We start from the raw sequence: 12,734 nt of genomic DNA, 5'->3' as shown, positions 1-12,734 counted from the left end.
GTAGGGAAAAACTTGTAACAGTTTTAATGCAGCATGAATAACATCATTTTGTGTGGATAGAACTTTATGATGTTTTGTGATTTCTACTTCTTATCTGGCTGAGCAAAGTCTAACAACAAACAGCTGGCAATATGCCATGCTGGGCACAACTCATGCTTTCAAGAAAAATCAGTGCAAATCAATAAACTAAAAAACTAAGTACATAAGTTTTCAAACAAGCTGTTTTGTTGGTTTGGGTTTTGGTTTTTGGGGTTTTTTGTTGTTGTTGTTTTTGTGGGGGTTTTTTGTTGTTGGTTTTTTTTTTGAGCCTTCTTTCAATTCACATTGATCTGGTATTTTCAGAGAGCAATTAGCTAAACTGAGACTTGGTATGAAATATAACAAGAGACTAGAACCTTCACTTATTCTCAAACATAGGGCTAGCCCATTGGAACAGCTCATTGCACAGTTCCCCATAGCCCTGCCAAGTTTCAGAGTGAGCCCCATGTAAGTTACTATGGAGTTGGGAATGGCCTACAACAGGCCAGAGCAAAACTGACAGAACCTTTTATTAAATGGTTTTGATGACAGTAACAATCTGTACAAACAATAGAGAGGAGATTATAGCCTCTTACAAATGGCTGACTGCAGCCCTTAGCAAAGGCCAAGGCTTGCATGCTAAATGTCTTAATATGATAACTACTTGCATAATCCATAGTTACTCAGACATCAAGCATCACAGGAGATTTCTCTTAAAGAGAACAGATCATGTTACACAAAATTCCCAATCATTTCACTCATTTGGTTCTCTAAATTCAAATTTTTGTGGAGACAAAAAAAGGAAGAATTACGGGAAACTGTTTCCAGATTATCCTGTCCTAAAATCTAAAGAACGGAACCAAGATCAGAAGGCTGCTTTGAAACTGAAGTAAAATATGTTAAAAATATATTTAAATTATTCTGACTTTAAACAAAAAAAGCTGTGCATTGACCACTCTAAGAATACTGTATCACAAGGGATATTTTAAGTTACTCCAGAATACTTAGAATAGTTCTTAGCATTCACAGAGAGAAATAGAATTAAAAGTCAAAAGGTATAACCTGAGACTCCAACCTTGAGAAGGTGTTCCTGGCATAGTGCATAATGCTGTCAAAGTCGTATGGTTCCCCAAGAGAGTTCACCTCTCCAGGCTCCATCTTCAAGAAGTTGTATTCCTGACCTACAAATGATTGATGATTAGAGCTTCTTCATCTTTTCTTGTGAAGATGAAAACCAAACAGGAAAAAAAAAACAACAAACAAAAGAACCTCACCTAATCATTCACTGACATTCCTAAATCTTAGTTATTTTGGGAATAACTGTGATTTTATTTATCAAGAGGGCAGACGTCTTCTTAAACACACATCAAAATCCCGCTTTTGGCACTTAGAAAGACTTCATATAGAATCCATAAAATTTGCCAGTTCTTAATTCCAGAAAGAAATTCCAAGACCATGGAAGAAAACTCCTCATTGTAAGCTCCTCAGACATGATAATAAGGAGCTTTTGCTTCAGCAAAGGCTACTCTCTGAGCCTCCATGTAGTAAAAATGCTACAAAGTCACATTTTCAAGAGCTAGTTGTTGCAACATAATAAAAACTGAAGAGGAACAACATAGTTGTTAATTCTAGATCAGAAGTTCTTTGTCTCAATCAGACACTCCAATTCACGTTCTTATTTGTGAATAGGAAAGCACAGAAAAACCGCACTGGCATTAACGTTATTAAAACATCATTCTTCGCCTTTGCATAATATAACAAAATCCAAACATCTTGGTAGTCATGACTTCCTGATCTCATTTAGTGATCCACAAGCTTATGCCACACCACAAATAGTGGTTACAGTGAGAAACTAGAGAGACACCTGAAAGAAGAGAGGAGGCTGAGGATAGCACTCCAGCTGACTTCTCACTGAAAAAACCAACAACACCAAAAACACAGGAGAAGAGCATTTATGGCATCTACACAAGTCAATGACACAGAGATAACTGAAGTCAGGCTTGGATGCACATGCCCTTTCAGGACATTCAAGACTAGTGGAAGTGTGCATCCACTGTTGGTCATCTTCCAAGTCCCAGCTGAGGTGGCAAAAATTTATTGTATTTCAAATCTATTGTTTTAAAACATTTTCTATAGGAACAGAAAAATAATGCAAGCTACAATTGGACAATTTCTCATTTCACCCTTCTTGAGCAGAGAATTCCCCTAAGTCCAAATCCATGTTTCATAAAGACCATGCCCATTTATGAACATTGTAAATGTAACATGCCTAGTTCCCTCCCATCTTGTCCACTCAACACAACAGTTTGACTGACAAAGAGACAATGGTCACAGTTTAAAGTTCTCAGGTTCCTCAGATGCTTTGTCTTGACAATGCCAAGACCACTTGGTATCCAGTAATTTGGAAATGGTAGGAACAGTGTCCATCTTTGGCACAGGTTCAAAGTCCTCAGCTTACCTTCCAGTCTAAACCCATTGGGCAGCTAAAAAGCTATTGACATGTTGCTACTCATCGTTCAGTAAAGACTACAAAAAAACCACCCTTTTTTAAGCACAGAAACGACTTTTAAAGGGTTTTAAAAGGAATCACTTCCTTCAAAGCTTTTGATCAGTTACCATTTCTTATCTCTTAGATAATACTATTTAAAGGCTTGCTACTTGACCAGATCTTTAGAAAATATTATATTTTAGTTGCAGTATTTCATTTGTGAATCAGCATGAGATCAGTCTAGCTAAGAGAAATATCAGGCATAGATGCTTGTTTCTGCTATCCAGTTCATTCTCCTGCTATTTAACTTCCCATTTTAAAAGCTGAACAGATGAAGGAAACATCAAAAATAAGCAGACTTTCCCCCTCAAAAAAACCCCAACCAAACAACAACCAAAAAAACCCAAAACAAACAAACAAACAAAACCCTACAACCAAAACAAACCACAAAACTTATAAGAATATCTCACCAGGTTGGATGTTTTCTCTAATGATGGTTACGTGGTCATCACGGTCTGGTCGTGTATGTTCATGCCAAAAACCTATCACATGACCCAACTCATGGACAACTATACCAAATTTATCACAGTTCTTGCCAATAGATATAGCCTGAGGACCATTTCCCCTTCGACCCACATAAGAACAGCACCTGCAATTAAAACACAAACATAGATGGAAGTTTTCATGCATCTGTACAAATCATACAGGAAATTCAGTTAAAATCTGAGAAAATATTATAGTAAATATCAGCAGAACAATGTGCAATGCAATTTCTGCAGACTCATAAACTCTCATTTTTTGTGCCAAAACAACTTATTATTCAGAATACTTAATAAAAGCCATAAGTTTGTTTTTATCCAAGGTCCTCTTAAAAGACGCTAGCTGTGATCAACAGAGTTGTCACTTGTGGTCTGGTACCTCAGAATGACACAAGAACATATTTTCACCCAAAGAACAAATAAAATTGATTGAAGTACAATCTTACCCCTGCATATCACTGCTTTCTTATCTGTGTGCATTCAAGGGTCATGCTGAGGGAAGTGGAAAGAATAAGTAAAGGCAAGGTTTCTTCCATACCATACTTCTGCTGTGTGTCCTGACACCGACCAGACTCTTGGTCACTCAGTTCTGACTAAGTTTTTATCTGAAAAGGCACCCTGCTATGTTAGTTCCATCTATAAAGGGTGCAGAAATTATGCCAGTGAACTATCAGTCCTTTAAGAGACACACTTTGCATATATTTGAAAATACAGAACAAAAATATTCTGAATGAGATGCAGAATCCTGTGACGCTGCTGTGCAATCTCTCTCTTTTTTTTTTTTTTTTTTTTTTTTTTTTTTTGTGTGTGTGTGTGTGTTTTGTTTTGTTTCTCTAGATACAGGTGACATACATTGTCATTTGCAACAGTATATTAGGAGACTGGACACTCAATACGAGTGAACTCTCTTCTTCTCCCACTCATGTTTTCTTAACAGGAATCCTAGTGCTAAATATTTGTATTTTCACAAGAAAATTAAAAAAAAAAAAAAAGCCACTTCACAACTACTCTCATGTTTCATTCTTATTCCACTGCCCTTCCATGATTCCAATGTAAACTTAGAGAACAGAGATGCCCTTTTCAGCTTTCATACTGACAGCTTTTTTCATTTACCTGAAATGTCTGCTTTTTTATTAGAAAGGTCTACTGACTACACTAGTAAAAGGAAAGAAAGAAGAATGAAGCAAATCCTACACAAAAGGAAGACAATTTCAGGTTTCATAAGCTGATCCTCTGTCACCTCTCATGATCTTAAATATTTCAGGCCAGCATTATATTCCCTATTATAAGTCAGATTTTCCATGTCTGCTCTGTAAATTCTGCAGTCTGTTAGGTGGAATGGAATTGTACTAAGCAGATGACCTCCACCCACCTCCACCCTCTGCTTCCTCCACCTTTTTTAAAAAAAAAACCAAACAAACACAACATTGTTTTTTCTCATGCAACATTCACATATCAGAATATATTTGGTCCTTGAGGAGGTCACAATGCCAGTGTGGAGGATGATCCAAGCCTTCGTATGCCTCTGTGGGCAATAAAGGAAGAGCAGCTATGGGATGGATAAATATATAACGGATAAAATTCTATAGACATTTGCTGGTTTATCCATTTCAGGTTTTGTGGTGGCAAAAAGACTGTGGTTATTTGGCTGGTCAGTCAGTCTTGGTTGGCCTTCTTTACTGATTTTGTTAGTGTCTAATACAACTAGAATTTTAAAGTACAAATAATATAAAAGTACAGCCATGGCATTTTAGCTCACAATACCTGTTCTTGATAAGCACATAATACTTAAAATCAAGGCTAGATATGCCCAAAAAATTATAGTAATATTATAACATTATAAAGTCTACATAAGTTACTTTATAGGGGAAAATATTACTATAACAGTCTAGGAGGTTTGCATCAAGAAATTGGAAACTATCTTGAAAATACTGTTGAGAATATATACTGTTCACATGACAATCATTCCTTGCTCCTAGCTCAACTGATTGTCAAGTACTCCTATCCTCAAAATAAGTTAATTCTTCACTTCCTTCATTAGATAATTCCTCAGATAGGTATGAATCATCTTCTTAGGTCAAAGCACTGAATTAAGCTCAGTGCTTCAGCTAGAATTGTACAACATCATGTTTAATTAATTTCTTCAGGTGCATTCCCTTAATAGCTCTCCTCAAGGCAGGTAAACAAAAACAATGGCAAATTAGACTCCCTGCTATAATTCTGTGCCATTGTCAATGTTGCAGGTTTATGTGCTGCTGTTCCACATCACATTGAAAGAAAATAAAGAAACCTATGTGATACTCTGTATTTCTGTCACTCCATACAAACTGCATTAACACAAAATTACTATTTACAATATTATGTGCAATGCAATTTCTGCAGACTCATAAACTCTCATTTTTTGTGCCAAAACAACTTATTATTCAGAATACTTAATAAAAGCCATAAGTTTGTTTTTATCCAAGGTCCTCTTAAAAGACGCTAGCTGTGATCAACAGAGTTGTCACTTGTGGTCTGGTACCTCAGAATGACACAAGAACATATTTTCACCCAAAGAACAAATAAAATTGATTGAAGTACAATCTTACCCCTGCATATCACTGCTTTCTTATCTGTGTGCATTCAAGGGTCATGCTGAGGGAAGTGGAAAGAATAAGTAAAGGCAAGGTTTCTTCCATACCATACTTCTGCTGTGTGTCCTGACACCGACCAGACTCTTGGTCACTCAGTTCTGACTAAGTTTTTATCTGAAAAGGCACCCTGCTATGTTAGTTCCATCTATAAAGGGTGCAGAAATTATGCCAGTGAACTATCAGTCCTTTAAGAGACACACTTTGCATATATTTGAAAATACAGAACAAAAATATTCTGAATGAGATGCAGAATCCTGTGACGCTGCTGTGCAATCTCTCTCTTTTTTTTTTTTTTTTTTTTTTTTTTTTTTTTGTGTGTGTGTGTGTGTTTTGTTTTGTTTCTCTAGATACAGGTGACATACATTGTCATTTGCAACAGTATATTAGGAGACTGGACACTCAATACGAGTGAACTCTCTTCTTCTCCCACTCATGTTTTCTTAACAGGAATCCTAGTGCTAAATATTTGTATTTTCACAAGAAAATTAAAAAAAAAAAAAAAGCCACTTCACAACTACTCTCATGTTTCATTCTTATTCCACTGCCCTTCCATGATTCCAATGTAAACTTAGAGAACAGAGATGCCCTTTTCAGCTTTCATACTGACAGCTTTTTTCATTTACCTGAAATGTCTGCTTTTTTATTAGAAAGGTCTACTGACTACACTAGTAAAAGGAAAGAAAGAAGAATGAAGCAAATCCTACACAAAAGGAAGACAATTTCAGGTTTCATAAGCTGATCCTCTGTCACCTCTCATGATCTTAAATATTTCAGGCCAGCATTATATTCCCTATTATAAGTCAGATTTTCCATGTCTGCTCTGTAAATTCTGCAGTCTGTTAGGTGGAATGGAATTGTACTAAGCAGATGACCTCCACCCACCTCCACCCTCTGCTTCCTCCACCTTTTTTAAAAAAAAAACCAAACAAACACAACATTGTTTTTTCTCATGCAACATTCACATATCAGAATATATTTGGTCCTTGAGGAGGTCACAATGCCAGTGTGGAGGATGATCCAAGCCTTCGTATGCCTCTGTGGGCAATAAAGGAAGAGCAGCTATGGGATGGATAAATATATAACGGATAAAATTCTATAGACATTTGCTGGTTTATCCATTTCAGGTTTTGTGGTGGCAAAAAGACTGTGGTTATTTGGCTGGTCAGTCAGTCTTGGTTGGCCTTCTTTACTGATTTTGTTAGTGTCTAATACAACTAGAATTTTAAAGTACAAATAATATAAAAGTACAGCCATGGCATTTTAGCTCACAATACCTGTTCTTGATAAGCACATAATACTTAAAATCAAGGCTAGATATGCCCAAAAAATTATAGTAATATTATAACATTATAAAGTCTACATAAGTTACTTTATAGGGGAAAATATTACTATAACAGTCTAGGAGGTTTGCATCAAGAAATTGGAAACTATCTTGAAAATACTGTTGAGAATATATACTGTTCACATGACAATCATTCCTTGCTCCTAGCTCAACTGATTGTCAAGTACTCCTATCCTCAAAATAAGTTAATTCTTCACTTCCTTCATTAGATAATTCCTCAGATAGGTATGAATCATCTTCTTAGGTCAAAGCACTGAATTAAGCTCAGTGCTTCAGCTAGAATTGTACAACATCATGTTTAATTAATTTCTTCAGGTGCATTCCCTTAATAGCTCTCCTCAAGGCAGGTAAACAAAAACAATGGCAAATTAGACTCCCTGCTATAATTCTGTGCCATTGTCAATGTTGCAGGTTTATGTGCTGCTGTTCCACATCACATTGAAAGAAAATAAAGAAACCTATGTGATACTCTGTATTTCTGTCACTCCATACAAACTGCATTAACACAAAATTACTATTTACAATATTTATGTTACAGAAATATTATTAGAAACACTAATATGAATAATACTAATGGGAAAAACACCTTAAGATGTGCTCAAAAAATACAGCAAAGGTGATAAAAAGGAGCAACAGATAGCAGAAATAAGATTATTATAACACATTAGAGTAGTTAAACCATTTAACCTCATGATTCCACAGTGGATTTCACCTTTGCACCTGACACGCTGACATGGTTTTACTTAATATATTTTTCAGATTGCGTGTTTGCAGGATAAATATTATGGCTACAGGTGAATATGTAAATAGAATTAAAGTACTATAGATATTTCCAATATCACTTTTTATGTGGGTTTTTATCTTTCGATAGTGACACGCTAGTTTCTATTGTGCAATAAGGAAATTATCTCAGTTCATACACGCTCTTACTTGTTTATGCTCACTCTCAGGAGAAAACTATTTTGATCCTTAAGAAGATTCTTGTTGCTTTGTTTTTGTTTTTTTTTAAAAAAAAAAACTCCTATAAAGCATTATTTACTGTTCCATCCAATTAGACAGAGAATGCTGGAGTACACACTTCATACATGGAGCCAAAGGTGGTAGAATTTGCAGTAATTCTTCATTCTCAGAAAGTTCATTAATTTAAAAAGCCATTAGAATTTAGAAAAGCCAATCCACTATCACAGGCAGTTGCATTACATACACCAAATAAATTTGTCAAACACAGTTCCGAGGTACTAGACTTTAAATTTTTCAGAATTTTTTTCCCTTATCTCTGAACACTTTTAAGTAAGGACTAAGATGTGAAATTTGCCTTGGCAGTCTACAGGAATCCATGGTAGAAAACACAAGTATCAGATTAAGTAATCCATATTCTGTGACAGTACGTCATCATTTCTATATTAGGTGAACTTAATAAGTTAGGGATTCCTACCTGTGTTAAGGTCATGTACAGCATTATGTTAATTTCAATATACTGACCTTCACCTGTGCAAAGAGATAAAATGCCCTGACAATGCCTGATGGTTGTTTTAAAAATATAAAAGCATAAAATGCACAGGCAATCTGTGAAAATTCACATCAGACTACTAAATATGGATAAAATTCCATTGATTCTTGCATAATTTGGGTCGGAAGGGACCTTTTGAGGTCTCCAATTCAACTTTCACTCAAAGCAGGGTCAGATATGAAGACAGATCAGAGTTGCTCAGGTCTTTATCCAGTCAGATCTCGAAAACCTTGAGGATGGAGACAGCACAGTCCTTCTGAACAACCTGCTCCAATGCTTAGCTGTCCACACAATCGAAACTTTATTCCTTATACCCAGTCTAATTCTCTCTTCTTTCAGCTTATGCCTGTTGCCTTGCATTCTCCCACCAAGCACCAGAGTGAAGAGCCTATCTCCCTTTTCTTGTTGCTCTCCCCATGGGGACTGGGGGCTGCTGCTAGGCCCCCCAGAAGCTGTCTTGTCTCCAATTGAGCAAACTCTGGACCTTCAGCATCTCCTCACAGGGCAAGTACTCCAGCTCCTGAGAGTCTTGGCAGCCCTGTGCTAAAATCCTTCCAGGTTATTAATAACTGTCTTGTACTGGGTGCCCACAATTGGATGTAGGGTCTGTCTGCAAACTAGCAAGTGGAGAGCAGAGAAGGGTCACCTCTTTCTTTGAGCCACCAGCTGCACTTCTGTTCACACAGACACTGTTGGCTGTCTTTGTTGCCTGGGTCTACTGCCAGCTTCTGCCCAGCTCTCTGCCTGATGGCCTTCTGCTTAGAGCTGCTCCACAGCTCATAGTGCCCGGCCTATCTTTCCCTTGTGGTGCAGATGCAGGGCTTTCTATTTGCCCTTATTGAACTTAATGAGGTTCCTACTGGTCAGCACCTCCAGCCTGCCTGGATCGCTCTGAGCGGCAACTCTACCAGCAAGTCTCTATTATCTGGTGTCCCCAAAACAACTTTTTGTCATCTGCAAACTATAGCATGCACAATCACCTCTTTGGGGATCATTCATAAAGATCTTAAGAAAGGACAGGTCCCAGGACAGGATCCCATGATACCACACTTTCAAGCTATTAACCACAACACTCCAAGCCCAGTCGTGCAACCAATTTGAACCTAATTAGTTTTCCATTCATCCATAATCCTATAAAACACACCTTGGAGATTCAACATATTTAAACACATTCACTTAAATCCTAGAGTTTAAATTGTAATTTAAAACCTTCATGATCCAAACACAACATATGACAGCAGTGCAAGAGATTGGTGAGAATAATTAGGATAACCATGCATCATTATAAAAAAGCAGTACAAATAACGTAGTTTAAAAACAGTGCAAACACTTCTGCTGAGTCTTCATATTTACCACTGTGTGGAAACTCTATAGAGAAAAATTGCAAAGCAGAACTAAAGATCATCAATCAAGATTTATAGCTTAAAACAAATCAATAGGCTATTAAGACTGTAGGTTAGTGGAATACTTAATACAATTTCAGTAGTTTTAACATACATATGTTATTGACTTCATGTACGTTACAAGCTTCAACTAGCAAAGACATATTTGGTGGCTTAAAATTTCCATAGATTCTCTCTCTATATATACACATTTTTATTCTTTTTTTGCACAATGATACTTTGAAGACAAATAAAGAAAAAGTTAAAAGTGGAAAAATAATAAAGAATTATTCCAAATAGTATGTTCTACAATGTCTCCAGCTATGCTTTTATTGACACTGTTTACAACAAGGGCAAAAGAATAAAACAAGAATTTCACTATAGTCTGTCTCTTCCTGTCCTTTTAAACTAATTTGCACCAAAAAAAGCTTTAACCTTTTCAGGTTGTGTACTGCAACTCAGGGGCCAGAGCTATACAGTAACAGCAGAACAACAAAATGGATAGTATAACATATTAAGTTATTAATGCCATTTGGTTTATAAGAAAAAATGGTAAATTAATACCTAATGAAAAGGACCAAATACCTAATTAAAAAGACTAAAAAGTTGATTGTCACTTGAAAACAGAGGTGGTTTAGATCACCTATGAAAGTTTTTATTGGTATTACATAAACCAGATAGATTTTTAGATGTTTTCAAAAATAATTTGACATTTTACTTTTACAAAAACAAGAATTGGGTATTTTCAAACGTTTATAGTGACTTTAGGTTCTTCATCTGACACATTTAAAAGATGTCATCTCTTCAGATGAAAAAAATTGATTGCAATCTTTTACATAGCATTCTTCTACGTTGTCTAGCCCCAAACACCTGAAACCCAACATACTGAGAATTATTTTTCAATGAAGGCCTGCTCCTAAAAAAAAATGGGCAGATGAGTATGGAAATTGCCTTCCACTGATTACTTGACAGATTTCAAGTAGTTTCCAGAACGTAAAAACATATTTATTGTTTCTTTACACATCTAAGAATATTGGAATTAACACCTAGTCTTAACAGCAGCAGTACCCACTCATAGAAGGTCACTAGGATTTTCCAGGTTGAGTGTCACATCAAGCACACCAGATTCATCCAATTAAGGCACAAGATTCTGATCACTTCAACAACTGTACTGAGTCAAAGGGTAAGGAAAACTATAATACGTGTAAATAAATAAATAAATATATGAAGGAAATTATTTCACAGTATCATGGTTTGGACCCCAGGTGTGTTTGGCAAATGGCCAAGACCTCTCTGCCTTGTATGAGCACTTGCCACACCCCTTAATTGAGTCAGCTGAAGCCTTTAAAGCTCCTCATCTCTTTAATCTTTATTGCACCAGACAGCGGTTGCAGACAGTAACTATTTATGAATCTCTAATTCCATTTAATCAGTCTAGCTGATCAATGATGGCAAGCAAAGAGAAACAAATGACAGAGAAAATGAAATTACTGGAACAATATGCTCATTCTTTTAAGTAATATAGCTACTGTCAAAAATGCTCTTAAATCAATATGAAGGAAGAGGGAATCAGGTGGGAGCAATGTTGCACTTTTAAAAATGTTTAATATAAAAATCCTCATAGACCACAACATCAGCTTGCCATGGCACCAACTGTATGAAGTCATGGATAACAAACTGTGGAACATCATAAGCATACTAGGACTGCCTATCAATAGAAACAAGACAATTTTAGCAAATTAATGAATAAAATCTCACTGAAGAAGCAGAAGGTTTTTTTTCTCTTGGTGAAAAGCACCTCTTTCAATCACAAATATAACTCATTCTGTACAAAGGAGATGCTGGCTATGACCTGGCTTGATGAATTTGCTTATGGCCAGGGATCAATATAGTTGTAGTAACGGAATGTTCTGATTCACTGTCCTATGAGGACCTGTTGCAATGGCAGAAGTGGCTACTTCGTCACCTGCTCAATGGAGACGACCATCCCAATATTATAAAGAACAGCCAACTGACTTCATTCCTCAGTTAACAGCTGCCTGTCCCAGTGTATTAACATAAATCATCTCTCATTCAGCTTATATTAATACACTGTGTTTCAGATGATGGCAGCTGGTCACCTGCACCTTGGTCACACCCACCCTGCAGGCAACACCACAGCCAGCAGAGAAGCTGTGTCAACTGCCGTGGGCAAGAGGAATGCCAGGTGCTGGAGTTAATTGGCACCTGAGAGAATGAGTCAGCTCTTCTGCCACAGATTTAGTACAACTTGCAATTTCTTCTCATTCCATAGAAGTGATTGAGCACCTTTCATAACATATACCCCAGGCAATGAATTTACCTTTTTCACTAGCTTTAAGAACTTGCCTGTAATGTCTATGTAATATACTAGCAAGGTAAAAAAACACATTAAAACATTAAGAAGCTGTTCAGTCTACAATGTTTGGAGAAACACATGAAAGAGACCTAATTTTCTTGTCCCTCAGACAGCTTTGCCAAACACCCATACAAGAGGATACAGCAGTGATTGTAATAATTCAACTGAAGTTTGTCACAAGAAGTACTTAAATCTTCTGGTGGAGAGCAAAAATTGCCACAAAGTCAGATCAAAGGCATGCTGAGATGCCAGAAGAATATGACTAATTTTTCTTTTTTTGTCTCACTGTATAAAAAAGAAGCTTGGTCTTGTACTCAGTTATTAACAGCATATGATTAGAGGCCATTCCAGTTTGCTGACCCCTTTTTTGGCTGTACACACAGAGATTCATACTGACTGTGTCTTCAGGCATTTTCTATCCAATAGGAAGAAACATAAGAATACA

At 36.5% G+C, this 12,734-nt stretch overlaps 1 protein-coding gene across 1 annotated transcript in view; it reads right to left on the bottom strand.

Annotated features, from left to right (window-relative positions):
- TLL1 (tolloid-like 1) overlaps window positions 1-12,734 on the bottom strand; it is a 136,381-nt gene that overhangs the window by 50,374 nt on the left and 73,273 nt on the right. The window contains exons 6-7 of the mRNA XM_009995931.1: window positions 2,977-3,155; window positions 1,094-1,199 (exon numbers count right to left, since the gene is read on the bottom strand). Of these exons, the coding sequence (XP_009994233.1) occupies window positions 1,094-1,199; window positions 2,977-3,155 (285 nt within the window). The remainder of the gene's footprint in view (window positions 1-1,093; window positions 1,200-2,976; window positions 3,156-12,734) is intronic.

The sequence above is a fragment of the Chaetura pelagica genome, unplaced genomic scaffold (assembly GCF_000747805.2).
Source record: "Chaetura pelagica isolate M959 unplaced genomic scaffold, ChaPel_1.0 scaffold142, whole genome shotgun sequence".
In the NCBI taxonomy this organism is placed as follows: Eukaryota; Metazoa; Chordata; class Aves; order Apodiformes; family Apodidae; genus Chaetura; species Chaetura pelagica.
The sequence above is the reverse complement of the archived record's forward strand: the minus strand, read 5'-3'. Positions and strand labels throughout refer to the sequence as shown.